The sequence below is a fragment of the Helicoverpa zea genome, chromosome 11 (assembly GCF_022581195.2).
Source record: "Helicoverpa zea isolate HzStark_Cry1AcR chromosome 11, ilHelZeax1.1, whole genome shotgun sequence".
NCBI lineage: Eukaryota > Metazoa > Arthropoda > Insecta > Lepidoptera > Noctuidae > Helicoverpa > Helicoverpa zea.
This window is the reverse complement of record NC_061462.1, coordinates 10,942,023-10,960,941: the sequence shown is the minus strand read 5'-3', so window position 1 is coordinate 10,960,941 and position 18,919 is coordinate 10,942,023. Positions and strand designations below refer to the sequence as shown.

At 38.4% G+C, this 18,919-nt stretch overlaps 2 protein-coding genes across 3 annotated transcripts; one reads left to right on the top strand and one right to left on the bottom strand.

The window, feature by feature from the left end:
• Positions 1-2,142: 2,142 nt before the first annotated feature.
• On the bottom strand, positions 2,143-11,952 carry LOC124634764 (cell division cycle protein 16 homolog). Of its 2 annotated transcripts, none has more exons than XM_047170432.1 (11): positions 11,584-11,952; positions 10,899-11,065; positions 10,357-10,489; positions 8,341-8,503; positions 7,863-8,005; positions 7,184-7,451; positions 6,423-6,559; positions 3,869-4,015; positions 3,599-3,775; positions 3,101-3,377; positions 2,143-2,613 (listed from the first exon to the last, which is right to left on the bottom strand). In XM_047170432.1, the coding sequence occupies exons 1-11, from the start codon at positions 11,674-11,676 to the stop codon at positions 2,495-2,497; spliced, it is 1,824 nt and encodes a 607-aa protein (XP_047026388.1). In that variant the 5' UTR covers positions 11,677-11,952; the 3' UTR covers positions 2,143-2,494. The 2 variants fall into 2 exon arrangements, with proteins under 2 accessions (XP_047026388.1, XP_047026389.1); XM_047170433.1 differs by having other exon boundaries at positions 3,881-4,015; positions 11,584-11,942.
• Positions 11,953-12,263: 311 nt separating this feature from the next.
• On the top strand, positions 12,264-15,759 carry LOC124634766 (eukaryotic translation initiation factor 4E type 2). Its single transcript, XM_047170435.1, has 4 exons — positions 12,264-12,752; positions 14,194-14,358; positions 14,646-14,768; positions 15,011-15,759. The coding sequence occupies exons 1-4, from the start codon at positions 12,510-12,512 to the stop codon at positions 15,212-15,214; spliced, it is 735 nt and encodes a 244-aa protein (XP_047026391.1). The 5' UTR covers positions 12,264-12,509; the 3' UTR covers positions 15,215-15,759.
• The last annotated feature ends 3,160 nt before the right edge of the window (positions 15,760-18,919 follow it).

The following is an 18,919-nucleotide window of genomic DNA, read 5'->3' as shown; positions in this document are numbered from 1 at the left end:
CTTTTTAACAATTTGTTTCAATAATTAGAATCCTGAGCGATAGCGAGGGAATCAATAGAGCACAAGGTGAAAAATCTTTGCACTCGACGTAACTTTTCATCCCACCTCATCGAAGAAATTTCTAAACTCAAAAAAAGAAAATGGCACGCACGTCACACATGGCAAATTAAAAAGATGTATTTGTTTGAAAAGTCTTATCAAGATTGTCACAAATGGCACACGATGTTCTAAATTCAAATCACTTTGCCGCTCTAGAGGATAAAAACGGATTTTGCGCTTAGATATCGAAGGATAAAACTACTCTTTCCGAGATGGTGGGATGAAAAAAATATTATGATCAACAGTTTTGTCTTCCCAAAAAAAAAAAACAATTGAATCACTTATATTTTTATCTGTCAACAAATTAATAACAATCGCATTAATTTATTCGTAATTATATTTTCGTAATCATATATTTATATTTTGCTTTTTTTATTTTCTAGCGGTAACCCTGAACATTCTTGGCGCGTAATCAGCATTTAAAATTTTGTTTATATTGTTTTGTATGAAATCAATTTAAACTATTAAAATTGTGAAAAAGTGTTGCTTTTATACTTGTAAAAGTGAATCCTATGGTGGTTGCAATATATCGTTCCACAGGTTAGCTAATATAGTTCGGCCATTCAGAGAATGCGTTCCTGACACGTCGCGATTGAACTGACGACGTAACTTTGCAATGGCGTTGCAGTTACGATAAAAATATTTTTGCTGGTTGTTTACCGTTTTAACAATTGAGGAGCATTAAAACAACATTATTATATCAATAATCAATGAATGTTATAATTTTGTGCCAAACTGAGTGTCAAATAACTTGGTAAACAATATTTTTCTAAATCTATACTGCGCTATTACAAGGTTATGTCAGCGGTTTATATTTTGTAGTGCTGTGCTAAAAATAACAGGCAAGTATCGTAATCTGTTCTTATACAGTTATAATATAAAATAATACGTTTTGATTTTCTTTTTAAGAATTGGAAAATAATGGACTATAAGACTTAATTATAACTTTTATGAAAAATAAAAATAAAACTATGACCAAACCGCATTTTTATACTTAGATTAAAAATGGTAACCCCAAATGGCGTTATGGGCCGCCATTTTGTGACGCTAAAACAGTCGTCCGTTGTCGTTTCGTGCGCATAGACCACGTTTTTCAAGTGTTTTCGATCTGTTTTTATTTGATTACCCGGCTTTTGTTAGACCGAGATATCAGGATTGATTCTGTTATTGATAATAATATAATTATACATGTAGGCGAAGATGATGATGAAGACACCACCTCCTCAAGCAAATCGGAGTCTGATTAATATTCTGTTCGCACATTCAATTCAATGTACTTGTAACAAAGAATAAATAAAACAATTTTATTATATGAATATTACCTTTTTTTGGTTTCCACTTAAATAACTAAAATATAAAACAAATGATTCCGCCAATTTAAAACGAAAATAATCTTAAAATAATGCGGCGGTTCATTTTGAAGGAACGGTAACGAACTCAGTGTTATGTTGTGCCCATCACTAGTCGTGACTAACTGATAGGTGTCAGGAACGCATTCTCTGAACGGCCGAAGTATAATAACATTTTCGTAAATCAAACAACTAGGGTGCCCATGAATTCTTGTAATGAGTCAAAATATGGGTGAATGATTCTAAAACTGTTGTACTATTGTTATAGCTTCCAAAAAATGAAGTTAGGCGACATAAATGGCTCAGCAGTCTATATGTGAAGCAAAAATACAAAAAAAAAACAGTCTTCACTTCGAATCTTCCTGCTTTTATACTGCTAATTCCCGCTTATTATTAAAAGCCAATATTAGTATGTTAAGGTAATAAACTGCGTAAGTTAAAACTTCAATACCAATCTGTGTTTAATAATCTTAGCAAATTCGGATTTGTCTCACATAGCATAATCTTATGGTCACCCTATTAGAAAGGGACAGACGGCCTCCGTACTAACTGTTTCACTCGGCTCGTTTTTTGGGTACAAGTGCGCAGTCCTGTTTACTATATTATGTCTATGCATATACCCCTCTATTTTCTACCGAATTTTGATATTAGGCAAAATGGGTTGATTTGGAAAGTTCAAATAAAAGGTGACATGAAACGTAAAAAGAAAGTTTTATTTATTTAATAATAAAATAATTATGTACATAATTTGTTTGAGAATATTCAGTCGACTCATTGCGTGGCTACGTAGCTACACGGCTACGCAACTACGTGGCTAAGTAGCTATGTGGCTACATGACTACATAACTACACGTCTACGTAGCTGTAGGGCTACATGGCTACGTAGCTGTGTAGCCATGTAGCCACGAAGCTGCATACATGGCTAAGCAGCTGGGCAGCTACGTGACTACGTGGTTACACAGCTACGTGGTTACATGGCTACGCTGTTACATTGCTGCGCTGCTAAGGGGCTACGCAGTTATGTGGCTACCTACGTGGCTACATGGCTAGTCGAAGCTCATGCTCATATCGGATGTGTTGGTATTGTCGGCGGTGGGCGTGTCGGGCGCGATGGCCGGCACAGAGATGTTCACCGTGGGGAACGGGAACTGCGGGATTTCTTCCTCTGGAATAGATAAGGTTTAGTTAGCCGAGAAATGTTGGCTGTAGATTTAAAAGCTTAATTGATTTGAAATTCTAGATATTGTTCAGGGAATGCAACAGTGAACTTTGACATTACGTAAGTCAATGTTTTTTAACTTCATTATACGGAATAAACCAAAGTTAAGACGTAGTAGGTTATCCTAACAATCGGTGGATACATAAAACAAAGACTGCTACAGTAGTAGTACAGACAGTAGGGCGAGGCACAGGCCGCTGGCGGTGACACACAAGTGCATTCACTATTCCTTCACTCTCCTAGCCCGATGGGACGGCAAACCGACACCACCGGAGAGAGATCACAAGCAGGACCGATATTTACGTGCTCTCCGATGCACGGGTGTATCAATCACCAGCTTCCAGGATGTTTTGTGAAAGTTTCCAAAACCCACAAAGCGAAATCGAGACCAACGAGGTAGTTTATACGACTGGTATTTGCCATAGGAACATACCTGTAAGGGCAGCATCCAATCTATCCACTATTGCATCAAGCAGCGCCAAGGCCACTACATCATCAGGGTCTCTCGCTAACGCTGCATGCAACACATCAGCCGCAGCCCTCTCCCTTCCCAGCAGTGCGAGGCACAGGCCACTGGCAGTCAGGCTGGAAGGCCTGGCGGGGCGGAGCGCGAGGGCCCGGCCGTGCCACTGTAAGGCCTCGCCGGGGCGGCCCAGCGCGCGGCACGCGTGGCCTAGTGCGTCCAGTGTGCCGGCCCAGCGGGCTGGTACCTGAGGATAGATAAATATTTTTTTTTTTTTTTACGAGTTTATTTTTTAATTTAAAGGCCGAGTCATGGCAGGTCTTAAGGACTAATATCACCTGAAAATCTTTAAAATGTCAGCTGGTATTGCTGCCGGTCGTCACCATTCGAGGGAGTTTTGGTCCTGTATTTTTTCATATATAACACCACGTGCGGGTCCCGTGCTAGTCACCAGCACACAACACTCACCTCCTCCCTCCCCGGCGGGGTGGCGGCATCTAGCGCGGCCAGCCACAGCGCATGCGCAGAGCGGTAGTCGCCGTCAGCGAAGGCCGCCGCGCCCGCCTCGTGTGCCACGTGCGGGTCCCGGGCCAGCGTCACTACGCGATGCCACTTCGCACGTTCCGGGAAATCCACACACTCAATCTGTAACAAAAAAGATTTTCTTACAATTTTGGCCCAAATTTCATAGTGAAAAGCGTCGATGAATTATATAATAAAGCCATGGCGAGTGCATACAGGCAGCAGCACCTTGGCGTTGGCGTTGGAGTGCAGCGCGGCGGCGCGGGTGAGGAAGCGCTCGCACATCGTGAAGTTGTTCAGCAGAGCACACTCCACGCCCACGTATAGTGGCGGTAAGTGGCAGCCTGCCATCAGCTGACTCGCCTGCGAACATGTAAATGCGTCGACTGAGATGAGAGATGTAAAGAGGATTATGAAGATTACGAAATTGATAATTTTACGCACCTTGTTATAAACCGACTAAACGCAATGAATCAAGTATTTAATTTTCTATTAAAACTTGCCAAGTAACATCATTAAAAAGTAACTATTTTTAACTGAGGTATGTGTATGGAACTTGGTACTTATTCAGATCTCACTTCTTTTATAGGCGAAGCATTCCCATATTATCGAACTTGGCAGTCTTTCACATTTTTGTTTTGGGTGGGATTTCATTTATTTTTGTAAGGTTGTTTATTTTAGTTTTTTCTTATGATTAAGTTAGTTAAGGAAATGTCTCTTTTATACTATCTTTCAGATTTTTGAATATGCACTATGCTTCTTACAAAGAAATGAACTAGAATAACTAAATGGACTAGATTTACCAACTGACTGACATGACATGTTATCATATATTATGTTCGTGGATCAATGTTACACATTCGTTATTTTCGAAAGTGACTCACACTTGGCCGTTTTCAGATTTTTACTTTACTTTGACTAAATACAAACCTTTGTAACGAATTTCAGATCGGTACGACCATTCGAAGATATATTATATAAATATAGATAAATTTATAATAAATTTACACCGGTGATAAATTTACACCTTCATTATTTTGAAACGGACTCACACTTGGCCATTTTCAGATTTTTCCCTTTACCTTGACATAAAGACCTACCTCCATGCCAAATTTCAAGTCAATACGACCATTGGAAGTGGTCTAGGTTTTTGATGAGTGAGTCAGTCAGTCAGTCAGTGAGTGTATAGTAAAAATAGCGATTTTCTGACGTCAATATCTCAAGACCTACAATAGGTATATTAATGAAATTTTGTATTTTAGATAAGTGAGGGGGTCTCAACAGATACTAGAAATTTGATATGCTTAAATAAAATAGATTTTGAGTTATAGGGGGGTCGAATTTGGCCCGAAATGGTTCGTGTAATATAACCCACGGCCGGTGTGTCGCTTTTTTTGCTCGAACTTGGCGGACACACTGCCGTGTGTCTAGATCAGTGGTTCTTAACCTTTTTGACATGAGGGATCACTTTACTAAAGTTTGTCTTGCCGGGGACCACCTCATCGGTTTACCTAAATTAGCACTCATTTCTTTATTATGTATCAAAAAAAATATCTGAATTTTTGGGTCAGTTCTACTCAAAGCTAAACGCATGTCGGCAGTTGTGTGCAAATACAATTAAAGAAAAACTTGCCTATGTAGTTTCCAATGCGCGAGCGACGCGACCGCGAAATTTTTATTGGACTTAAACCAAATATTACGTAAAATGTAGCCCAAACGTACTTAACTTTTTATTTGTTGACAAATGCAAAAATAAGGGCATATAGTTTCTGAATACGCGCGCGACGCGCGCGCGCAAAATTTATCGGACTTAAACCAAATATTACGTAAAATGTAGCCCAAACGTACTTAACTTTTTGTTTGTTGACAAATGCAAAAATAAGGGCATATAGTTTCTGAATACGCGAGCGAAGCAAGCGCGAAAATTTATCGGACTTAAACCAAATATTACGTAAAATTTAGCCCAAACGTACTTAACTTTTTGTTTGTTGACAAATGGCAAAATATGTATATAGTTCCTGAATACGCGAGCGAAGCGAGCGCGAAATTTTTATCGGCCTTCAACCAAATATTACGTAAAATTTAGCCCAAACGTACTTAACTTTTTGTTTGTTGACAAATGCAAAGGTAAGGGCATACGGTTTCTGAATACGCGAGCGAAGCGAGCGTGAAATTTTAATTCTTTTTTAAGACTCAAAACCAAAATTACGTAAAATGTAGCCCAAACATACATTTTCATGAATGGGGGGACTAGGTACGACACACCCGATACATGTACGTCCATGCGAAAACCCCCGCTCGCAATTACAAGTCGATAAAAATTAAGTTAGATAACGTATAGCAACGTCGTCAAAGCTAAGCTTCGCGGACCACTTGGAATGCCTCCAGGGACCACCAGTGGTCCGCGGACCACCGGTTAAGAACCACTGGTCTAGATTATGAAGATTACGAAATTGTTTTATGTGGTGTGAAAGTTTTATATATTGTGAATATAGTGTAAAATAGCAAATATATTTTTGACAAACCTGAATATTTATTAGCATTTTTTTATAAAATAAAAATATATACAATAATATAAATAATAAAATATTAATATACAATAAAAATATTCGGTATGTGATCCCGGTGCATACTTTTTAAATTAAACTGTGAAACAATATTTTTTAGAGATTAGAAAAATTTGATGTCCTCTTAAAAATAAAAACTGATAAAAAATACCAGAATCTTTGCTTTCCCACTTTTATTCACCTTGTCTAAATAATAAGTGTACCTTGAAGTAAGCCGCCATGGCCTGGTCGTGCTCGCTGTCGGCCGCGAAGCTGTGTCCGTAGGCGAGCCACACGCAACCCGCGCTCGGCTCCAAGCTCTTCGCCTTGCTCAGGTAACGCCGCGCTAGTTCACTCTTACCTGAAAATATTTTATTGCAGAAAATTATACCTAATATTAAAAATTAATTTTATTGGGGATCAAAAAGATAAAATTTTGGGACATCACAAGGGTCAACCAACTGTTTCGTTCTTCATTCAACGGCAAATACGCAAGGAGATTTTTTTATCCCACCTCGTACTAAGTGTGCTGGTGTAGTATATCAAAATCATTTATACCTCACTATAGAAAGTGTGTCGTACCTAATCACATTAAATTAAATAAGTTAATATATTGGTTAATACATGTCAATTAGCACAAAGAAAAAAATAAAATAAGCAAAAATAAAAAAATGCTTTTTCTTTTCAAAGTAAATAGAATAAAAGTGTGCGAGAATTCGAACACCATATATGAGTCAGTCATTACAAACAACGGAAATTCTCCCTTAAAAACTGACAGCTGTCAACTGGTCAAAACATTCGATACTCCTAACTTTATTCTCTGCTTTACACAATGATGCTGTAAATTATGAAAAAATTACTTCTGTGGCTAAACTATTTAATGGATCAGGTTATTTTTTTACAATTCGCCATACAATATCATAAATTATATGTGATAGGATACACACAATATAACTTCTATTTAAATCACAAAAAGAAAACCCACCAATAAGATAATAATAACACCCCACCGCATACCACGAGTTCCACGCATTCGGATACGCATCGACCAAAGAGTGTGCGAAGGCAAACAGTTCGGTACTCTTCTTGAGCTCGACGAGACACGCCGCCCGCACGTCCACGCAGCACCACGGGTCTACCGTGTCTAGTGCCCGGAGGGCGTCCTGCCAGCGGCACGCGGCGGCTAGGCGACGGGCCCGGCTCTGGGCTGCCTCCATCATGCGGGAGCCTACGGCTTCTGCTTCGGCTGTTATCTATAGGAAAGAGGTCAGAGTCAAGACCACGGAGTAAGGAGAGATGAGCAGATGCCATAATGCAGGTAGGTCAGGCCCCTTGTAAGTGAGAGTTACGAGTAAATTGACGAGACTGGTAACGAGGATTCGGGTTGAAAGGCGTACATGGGTAAAAACAGGAACGTTCCTCGTCCCCCGCATTTTGGCGTGCTACTTTCTTAGGCGGTTTTCCGTTACGGCACCTCCATTTGTCCATTTGTTTTCCATGGTCAAGGCAAAGTTGAGTGAGTAGCAGGTCAGCTGACCTCAGCGTTCTTAAAAATGACGTGTAAAAGTGATTTTATGTCCAACTTGCAAAATAACATTAACGATTTCATTTCATTTCATTTCATTTCATTTCAGCTGACTACATATACAAGCTACTAGACTCACGGGACAGTCGCTATCGGCGGCGGGCTGTGTGTGCGGCGCGGGCGAGTAGCGGTTGAGTCGCTCGCGGTACGCGGCCCGCAGTAACGCGCCCTCTGCTGCACTTAGCTGAGTGTTGATCGGCAATGATTCGATTAACTCCAGCTCTGTAACAAATTTTATAATTCCACATAAGTATAAACAAGCTGCTCCCATGGTTCCACCCGCATCCCCAGGGAACCTGTTGCCAAACCCCGTAATCTATACAATTATAAAATCGTAGGAAAGTCAATGTACAGCATTGAATATTTCTTTGAAAAAATACATGGAGTTATTAGAATTTCTGTCTCTCTTCTGTCCAAATATGTAGTTTTTAGAATTTCTGTCTGTTTGTCCTTAGGTATATCCAGAGTAAACTCAAAAAGTACTGCACGGATTTACTTCAAATTTTGCATGAATATTGCTAAGAGGTCGGGTCAGGACATTTGAATAATTTGCTTGCCTTGCTGAGGCGTCAAGGCATGCTGCTCGAGCAGCAGGTCCAGCGCCTCGTACTGCGCGCAGTCGGCCCGCAGCGCGTTGGACAGCGCCTCGGCGGCCGCCTCGCGCCGCTCCAGCGACGTCAGTGCTCGCGCCTGCCATACTAGCACGCCGGCTAGTGCTCGCTGTTGTAAAAACATTTATTTAAAAAAAATATGCTTAGATAAGCTTATTTAAGAAGAGTCTATGGAGTCTATGGAGGGTCTATGGAGTTTCTTGCCAGTTCTTCTTCATGTGACCTATTCCTATTAGATGACTTCATAAGAACCTGTATTAGATCTATTCGTAATACAAAAAAATAACTCTGACTTGGACTTAGGCCCCTCGACATGCAGCAGATATAGGGTTATATCTTGGCCATGGTAAACACCACTTCCTTAGACTTGTATTGCAAAAAGGGCAGCATTTATTATCATCATTTTAAAACCACTTATTTTACCTTAAACACTCAATACAAGAGTAAAAAAAATTACTCTTGTATTGAGTAGGGCATGCAATTTCGGTAAAATAAAAATTACCGGTAAAAATTCGGTAATTAAAATATTTTTACCGGTAAACCGGTAAAACGGTAATTTTTGTATTTTAAAAAAATGTGATAATTATATCAATAAGATTGGGTAGTCTAAAAGCAAAAAATAATTAAAAATACAAGGTATAAGGTGGTAAACATTTTTTGTGACGTGGGCCGTACCAAAAAAAAACATGTCAGAACCATCCGTACGCGATGTCGTCGACAAAATGCAAGAGAACCGGCTGCGATGGTTCGGCCATGTAAAAAGGTGACCACCTGAATACATCGCCAATGTTGTGTACTCAATCTCAATATACCCGGTCAAAGGCGCAGAGGCAGGCCAAAACGGTGATGGTTGAGTATCGTAATGAATGACATGAAAATCTTCGAACTTGAAGAGGAAGATGTCGTGGATAGATTGAAATGGAAGATGAAGATACGGAAAGCGGACCCCGTCACAAGACGGGATAAACGCTAAGAATTACTGTGAATACAAAAATCATTTTTTTCATTGAAGTGAAAGCCCTTTTTTATAGTAAATCGTAGGCATTTTATGGACCAGGGTCGCGGTCTTTCGAACAATCCCGCAGCCCCGGCAGGCCTGCGCGTGGAACAACTCGGGCCGCCGACACGGGTCTGTTGTCTATGCAGACGGAGGAACGATGAGCCACCCGAACTCACCGCCCACAGACCGACGCCTACGGTGGCCGGGAGATGTCTCTCGACACTCGGCGCCCGTGGGGTCTTACTGGTCCACTATAGCGGCTGGGATGAGAGGTGCGAACTCGCAGGCGCTCCTCCATCTCCTTCCCATCGGCTTCCCATTCCTTCTCGCTCCGGACCATGGCTTGAACCAGGGCCGGACGCGAGAGGTCGCCGCTGCCTATTGGCTCGACGACGACACGGCGGTACCCTTCCCAGGCAGTGCACACCTAGACTGTGTGCTCCACCGTATCCTCAGAGCTTTCCGTATGGTAGTGAAGTAAAAGCCCTTGCTCAATAAGGTCATAGAGTAGGTAAAATAAGCATAAGCTACATTTTTACCTAATAGGAGCTGACAGCTATCTATGAGGAAATTCAGAATAACCGAATGAATAAAATTTGCTTAGATATTATGAATTAAGATGAGAATGAAGATTTGAATGTAACCTAGAGATAGTTAAGGAGCCACATAAGTTAACTTTCCTAAAAAACAGCAACTTTAACACTCTTACAATATGTAATGTATGCAATATTACATTATGTTCAGGCTACATATTGAAGATTTGACGTTAAATGAACAATTGCCATATATTATCACAAAAACGTAAAAACCGGTAAATTACCGGTTACATATTATTTTTACCGGTAAATTAAAAATTGCGAAAATGGGCGGTTTTACCGGTAAAACCGAAACCGGTAAACCGGTATTGCATGCCCTAGTATTGAGTGACCTGACTAAATAACCAATCAACATCAAACACTTACATTATGTGTCTGATCAGTAGTCCTAGGTTCCAAGAGCATGGGGTCACACTCATCCATCAGGTTGAGAGCCATGGCTGGTTCCCGCGCCGCGAGGTAGGCACGCATCGCCACACCCAGGCATAGTAGATGACGTCTAAACAAAAATAGTAAGATAGTAGGATGGTGTAAGATGTATTACATGTTACTTTAATTCAGTCATTCATCAGAATGTCAATGGTATTAAAAGCATTTCATTTTCAAAAGAGACATTTTACATATTGATTTCTGCCACTTGTGCAAATATTAGACATTTAAATAAAACTACTTTTACAGATTTAATCGCGGTTATATTAATATTATTTAATCCTGACGTTAGCCTATCTGATCCATTACAGACAGTGCAGATTTATTAATTGTAACAACATTTATATTGTCAAACTATGGCCAATTTACAATCTGTACTCTAGATAACATCAAGCTGTGTACTTGTTTAGAAATGACACACTCAATAATGTCCTGTTTATACAAATCATAAGTAAATAAACAAAGACATTGCAAACAACCTGTGTAAACCCCTCGATGTGACTGCATGTGCAGCTCTATGCAGTTCGCCCCTAGCCAGCATAGCACTGGCGAGGAGCCAGACATCATCTCCACTGGCTGCGTCCACCCCACCTCCGGCTGCGGCTGCTGCTGCATCCGCCCAGAATAACGCACTTGTCCATTGACCCTGAAATGGTTGGAAAGAAGGTGAGTATAGATAAAGATACAAATATTTTGGAACTGGCTGATTTATTTTTGAATTGAATTCTTAGTATAGGTTGTAGTGGTAGAGTGTGTGTAATAGTGATACTGATTCCAGTTGTTTGTAAATGGAAGAACTACTCAAAAAAGTCAGCGTATAATTGTTTCTAGTCTTTAAGTATAACTCAATACCTAATGTCATCTTAATGCATTCCATTGGTACAATATTATGACATTACAAGTCTGAAATAGTTACAATTGGATTTAGAATACGAGAAACTGCTGTTCATGAAAAATGAAAAGGATTCAGTTAGTAGACATAAATAAACATAGTCATAACAAATGATGTATTTTACTCTGTTCCGTTAACTCCTATTATGTGTAACTTTTATGGGCATATCATTAGTTTAGCAGTTGACAAATACAACCTCTCACAATATTTTGATAAACAGAATAACCTACTGAACAGATTTGCAACTGGTACACAGAAAACATATTACTCACCAGTTCAGAGTACTGCTTAACGAGTGACCGCATCAAATCGATGTTCATGCACCCTTCTATACTACTTCTACCGGTAGTTTCACACTTGTCCATTATGTTTATATGTTACAAGTACACTTCACAACATAAAGTTTGCAAGTTTATATCTTGAATGTTGTACTAAAATTCAACAAAAGTACGCTTATTATGCTTCCAGCAATTTTGCAATCGTACAATTTATGCTAATACGACGTTGTTACGCTTTTTATTTAATAATAAAATAAATAAACACTGTTTTCGTTCATCCCGCCGATATTTCGAAGAAAATTTGACGTTTGCTTTTTTACTTGAATATGACAGTTTGATTGATTTTTTGAATACAATTCACAAAACCATATTTTCGGATATTCACTATTTACATATTTTCAAATGAATGGATTACATTTATGTTTTCAACTCAAATCTTGCTTCAGATATTGACACTAAAATTAATTTAACAATAACTTATAAATTGTTTTTTTGAAAAGTAATTACTACGAAAGGAACGCATTTTTATTCCAAGAGAATTACCCGATCAAATATAGAGGTGTCTAGTGTTTTTGCTATCTCTTTCGCACTTAAAATCTTTTCCTATCTATTAATCCTTGTTCTTCTGAATACATTCACAACTAAATTTCGAGGTATATACCTATACCCATGCTGTCAATTGACAGATTTGAATTTTGATGACGGAAAGAAAAAGGTTATACACAGTAAAAGAGGGAATAGGCTGATTAAGATTTATTTATTAACCGTATCTAAATATTGTTTAGGTGTTCCTAGTATCTTATTGTGTAGTGTAATTATAGAATCACAGTTTGAGTTTTGTATACATTCTGGTAGTTCAAATAAAGCAACGTGTCCTAGGTTAGGCCGTTGGTGAAACATGTTAGTATATTTGAAATAACATGACTGATAGGAAAATGTGCAAGTTTTACAATTTAAACGTGCCTGAACGTCGATCTGGGGAGGGTGGGCAAGGTGGTGGCCAGAACCACGGCCACAATGACGAGGATGAAAGGAACACTGACGGGGCGACGCCGCCGCCCGTGCCGCCGCACGAGCACAAGCTCGAGTACAGCTACTGGATGTGGTTCTCGCGGCGGCCGCCCGCGCGCGAGCTGTCCGCCTCCACCACTGGTTATGTACAGGTATGCTGACCACTCACTACCATGCTCCCAAGGAGTACCTACCACTGAACAGTTTACCAGAAATAAGGTATAATGGGTACAAAACATCTGATCTATAGTTCAGATCATGTGATTTGTTTTTTGTAACTGAAGTTGTATACTACACACACATGCCATTGTAGAAACTATGCAAATTATCATACATTTGCATGTTTATCAATAAACACACTATGATTATGTAGCTTTATACTAACTTCACTATACACATATGTTTATGAATATCTTGAAATTACATTATCTATGATTTTGTTAATCGGCAGGTAATTTAAAAAATATCTCATAATTAATTTCTTTGTTTACCATTTTCAGTAGTTTACACTATCATAATCATATGACTATCAATTTTCTTATCTGTTATTGTTTTTATTTTCTATGCTGCGTTATATTTTAACAAAAATATTGAGCTAATAGAAATGTTATTGAACTGGGTGTTACATCTATAATATTCAGTATGCCATCATAGCTCTATTGATTTGCATCTATTAGCATGGCCTAGATTCTAACTTGTAACTTTGCTGTTATTTCTGTGTAGTTTATTTTGTTCCACAAATATGTTCTAGAACTCTGCCTTAGTTTTACTTTAATTTAAAAATCATATAATTTTTGTGGCTACCCTACAATGCACATTTTCATGAACCTACTCAACAATTGCCACCAATGATTATGATACTTTCTATATATACATTGGAAAGCAGTGGCTGGCTAAAAGACCTGAAGGGAACCTGACTATAAAGTCTGAAATCACCCACCTGGTAAGGGCGCAAACACCAAGCAAGTTTGGTGGCGCTCAATACTTTTCTGTTTGAGAGGAGGCCTGTGCCTAGCAGTGGGACAATAAAAAGAAAAGACTTATATGTAGGTACTAATAGTTTTAGTTGCTGACCATAATTTCCTAGGTTTAAACTACTTAATGCACAAAAAGCTATTAACAAATTGAAGGTAGTTGCAAAGTCAACAAAATAATATTGTTTATTCAACTGTATCATTTATTGCTGAGTTTCTCAATTCCCTACATTGGCGGTATGTAAATCATACTTATAAGGTAGCTATTGTCACTTGAAACCAATTGAACAATTTCATGGAAACCCACCAGCATTTTTTCTGGTGTACAATTAAAAATGAATCTATCTTCAGATGTGACTTGAGATAAAAATTATCAGCCCTATTATAAACCATGGACTTACAAAGCACCAGCTGTAGCTAGTCAAGTTTAGATCACAACTTTGTTTTTGGACAATGGTTTAAACTTAGCACTACAGCCAGTACTTTTTTAATACCACATTTAATGATAAGGTGGTACAAGTCAAAATCAATCTACTCTTTTATGAGCACAGATAATCTAAATAATTTTTGTATTGTCAATTTCAGGTAAACTAACAATTTTTTGTGTTGTGAATTTCAGGCGTTACGTCTGGTGGGTAGGGTGGCCAGCGTGGAGCAGTGGTGGGGGCTTTACTCGCACTTGGCGCGACCGCACGAGCTGCCGCCGTTGTCAGACCTGCACCTCTTCAAACTGGGCATCAAGCCCATGTGGGAAGACCCGGCCAATGTCAATGGAGGCAAATGGGTAATGCACGTTAATCTCTTCGTTAAACTTCTTCCAGTACCTGGATAAAACATACCCCATGTTCAGGGTAGATAATGTAGGTAGCTTAACAGTTTAAGAATTGTTCACATGGGTTCAGTTGAACAGAACACAAAAAAGAGCTTGAATAAACCATCATCCTTGTATAATAATGTATATCAGTTGGATGGTACAAGTCTGGGGGACTCTTATTGCCCCACTAGGGTTAGATAACCCTGATTCTTGTTACTTTCTAGGTAATAGATTAATTTTGTATGTACGATTGTCAGGTGGTGCGGCTACGTAAAACACAGACAGGACGCGCGTGGGAGGACTTGTGCATGGCGATGTTGGGCGAACAGTTCATGGTCGGGCCGGAGCTCTGTGGCGTCGTGCTGTCTGTACGGTTCCAGGTGAGAACTTATATAAAATGTATTCAGTGTAGTGCGTGTTTGCGAATCTGAAATTTGCAATTTGCAATATGGAAGCAATTTGTGTACTGTTGGTACTGGTTTCATCATATAAATTGCTATGCACAATAAAGTGTACATATGCATTGCCTATCTGTCTATTGACGAACGACAGACTCGCAAAGATACGTCGGCCGTAGTATAGTAACATTGCAGCAGAGGTTTGAAGTATAAGGTTGTTTCAGGACGACCACCTAGCGGTGTGGCACCGTACGGCGTCGGACACGGCGGCGGCGGCGCGGGTGCGGGACGCGCTGCGCCGCATCCTGCAGCTGCCGGCCACCGTGCCCATCGAGTACAAGGCGCACGGCGACTGCCTGCGCGCCTCCGCCTCGCGCGCCAACCACGACGACGCCGCCGCGCCCTCCAGCCCGCCCCCCTCCTCCTAGCCCTCTACCCAACTCAACCACCCCCTAAATTAGTCTCCAGCGGCACCGTCGCAATATCCACTCAAGGATTATGTTCTCTGACTTTCGAAACGCCTCGTTTTGTTGGTATCGTGACGATAGTGGTGCACAGTTCGGTACGCTAGCCGCGAAACACTTTTGTTTGCTCCGATACCGTTCATAAAACTGGACTTGTGATTCAAACTTGCAACTGTTGAATTTTAAACAGTAACAATTTTAGGAATACCTTTGTTATAGGCTAAAGTTAACCTTCACCTAAACTACTAGCTAGAAAAGTATATCAGAAGATATTGTTTTATTAACTGTAAATCTGAGGGAGATGACGACTGCTGCCCACAATAGTTCGCGCGGACGAGTCGCGGCGGGCCCGCGCTGCCGATGTACATATAACGCAATTCGAAGTAAATTAAACAAATTTGTAAAAGCAGCAAACGTCGTGACTCCAAGCGCTCCACATGCTACACATTGTACAGTGAAAAGACCTGGATTATTGAGTAAAAATAAAGAATCAGAATTTGTATACTTTATATGTCGTTTGTTTCCACCAATGCCGACGTCCCTTTCATAATTTTCCCAAGCGAAATTATTTTGAATATCTTTTCAAACCCAAACGAGTTAACCGTGATCAATTATTGTATATCAATATCGGGGTAAATCATCAAAAAAAAAGTAATATTTGTCTAGAAAATATATTTTAATACATCAAATTTCAACAGACATTCACGTTTGTTAATTGAAAATAAAAAATAAATGATAAACATGGCCATTAAGACATTCGTTATTCGACTAAACACGACACGATGCATCAACATCAAAACGTAATGTCTAATAGTGGCTAAACACTACCCAATCTAAAGACTTCTGCTACTGTTCTTTTACAATATTACACTAGAGCTGTGAACACACCACGAAATTTACAATACAATTAGGCCAAGTCCTTGCCTAGAAAAGGCTCATTTCATGCTCTATGTATGTTCTAGAGTCCATTTTTCCAAACATGAAGTTAGCCCCTCCTAGATAAGACAGAAAAATTTATTTCTACAAGGGTTGAAGTTAAAAGACAAATATGCGATTTACAAAAGCTATTGATAAAACTTAAACACTACCACTTGTAAAAAAACTTTTTACGGATACCATTCAAATCACGTTGTGTCAATAAATTTGTTCTGGATGAGTGTGTCCACAACCTAAAACTCTGACATTCAGACGAAAATATCCTATACTATAGTTCGGCCATTCAGAGAATGCGTTCCTGACACATCGCGATTGAACTGACGACGTAACTTTGTAATGGCGTTGCAGTACGATAAAAATATTTTTGCTGGTTGTTTATCGTTTTAACAATTGTTGAGCATTAAAACAACATTATTATATCAATAATAATCAATGAATGTTGTAATTTTGTGTTGTAATTTTGACTAACTGATAGGTGTCAGGAACGCATTCTCTGAACGGCCGAACTATAGACTTAGGAGCTACATTATTTACATTTGGCAACATTACTTAGTCTATGTGTGGTGATATGCACACGGCATAGGTAAATCAAATTCATTATGATTTCCCATTATGATATTTCAATTATGTTCTAAAATCACAATATTTTCAATGATATTTTTTTTTCAGGGGACTTGTTTTCTTGCGTCACTTTGTTTAACAATATTTTATATCCTAAGATACATGATATAATGAAAGTGGCATAGGATAACAAAATCACAGTTATTTTACAAATAAAGTGCGTTCAACAATATTTTCAATAGTTTTTGGAGAGACGACCATCGCTTTACAAGTTGTCTGGCTCTCCTCTAGATGTCGAGTTTTACCAATAAGTATAACCAGTCCAGTCTATGGCACAATATGTTTTGTTTACTCACATTAGCAACGACATTATGACTAGCTGCTATCAATGCTCACTCGCGCTATCTCATAAAAGCGTCATTTCAATAATTTGATTGAATTCGAGTAACATTCCATACCCGAAACCTGAATTTACACTGATATATTTGTCTATTTTCTAAAAACATAAGTTGCTTTTCAAGGTGTACGAGTTGAGCACTAATAGTTGCGTATCCTAAGACTGATTACCGCTAAGTAACATTAAAATTAACTTAGCAAATGACATTCACTTATGCAAATACTAACACTAATTTCATTGCTTTAATTTCTCATTAATTTAGCACTTTTAAGAACGCCTCACAAATTAAGGGCCAATAAACTAAGTAAATAAAGCCAATTATACAAATAATACCAGTCTTACTAAATAAGAGGTCCCCGTTTATGAGAATCAGGCAAGATTATGTCCTATCAATACCATTTATTCTATCAGGGAATTACATTCAATCTGGCAGTGGAGTAATGGCCAATAAAACCATAAATAAAGACTCCTGGACACAGCGCTACTTATTTACTCGTTGAATTCAATGTTTTGAAGTAACAAACAATATAAAGTACATCTTGACAACTAAAATATTGCGTCCTGTTGTTCAATTCAATGAGCAAATAAACTGCGCCGTGTCCTCGGGCCTAACACAAGTATTATTTTAGTGCAAGCTACTCTACAAATATTTAAGGGACCCCAACATAATTAAAAAAAGCATCTAAAAATAAAATATGATATAACAATGTTGCTAAAAATTCTAACGTAACACGAGTATTAAATAAAATAGCGCTGCCGGATAAAGCTGTGAATAATTATAATTTTGTTAGTACTTAAATCAGATGCCTCCTTTGAAAAGCTACCTACACTAAATAATTATATAATAAAAAAATATATAACTATCGATTTTATTTTCAAATAAATAAGATCGAAATAAAATAAATATTACGATTTGAAGCTACAAACATTCAGTTAAAAAAAATATCTTAAAATTATTTACATCCTCAAAATGTTAATTCATCCTTTCAAAATGTCTGATTAGACAATTTCACATATCGCACACCTAGATCTTAACCCCTCTGCTCGACAAGGTTTTGACACATGACTTTACCGTTGATTCGGCGGGATATTTTGAATCGCGACATGGAACTCAAAAATTTGTACTAACTTTCAACACATAAATTCTAAGTCCGTTATGCCTGATCAGAAGTATTTTAACTATAACTTTAGAGCTCACTTATTTGACAACAACGTGCGAAGGTCAAATAGGGTCAGTTAATTCAGAAATAGATAATAATTACGGTGTTTCTAAGTCTATCGAAAAGATAGGCATTTCAAATTTGGTGAAAACTTACCAATAAATAATCGCATCACTTTCTCAAACACAACACAAACGTCATATTTATAACATTTTCAATCCGTTGCAATACATTTCGTGCACTTATTTATGGTTCATAACTAAAAAATTAGCACATAAAATACACAATAAAAATGAACAATTTACAAGATCAAAGTCACAGACAAGAAGTAGAGTTTGGAACAGAGTACATTTTTTTTTTTCAATCAGCTGTGTGCATTCGATACCTAAATCGGATGTTTATTATAAATAATCGAATACCAATTTTATATATATTTTTTAATAGAAACTTATTTCAATTTTATTTCTTAATTTTAAATTATAGGTTCAATTTGTTTTTGTTGTGAAGAAAAAATATTAAAGTTTTATGAAAGTTTTTAGCATAGGTAAAATTTTTATACTGGGTGTCCCATAAGTCCTTTGAATTTTAAATTTCGAATAAAATTCAGATGGCGCG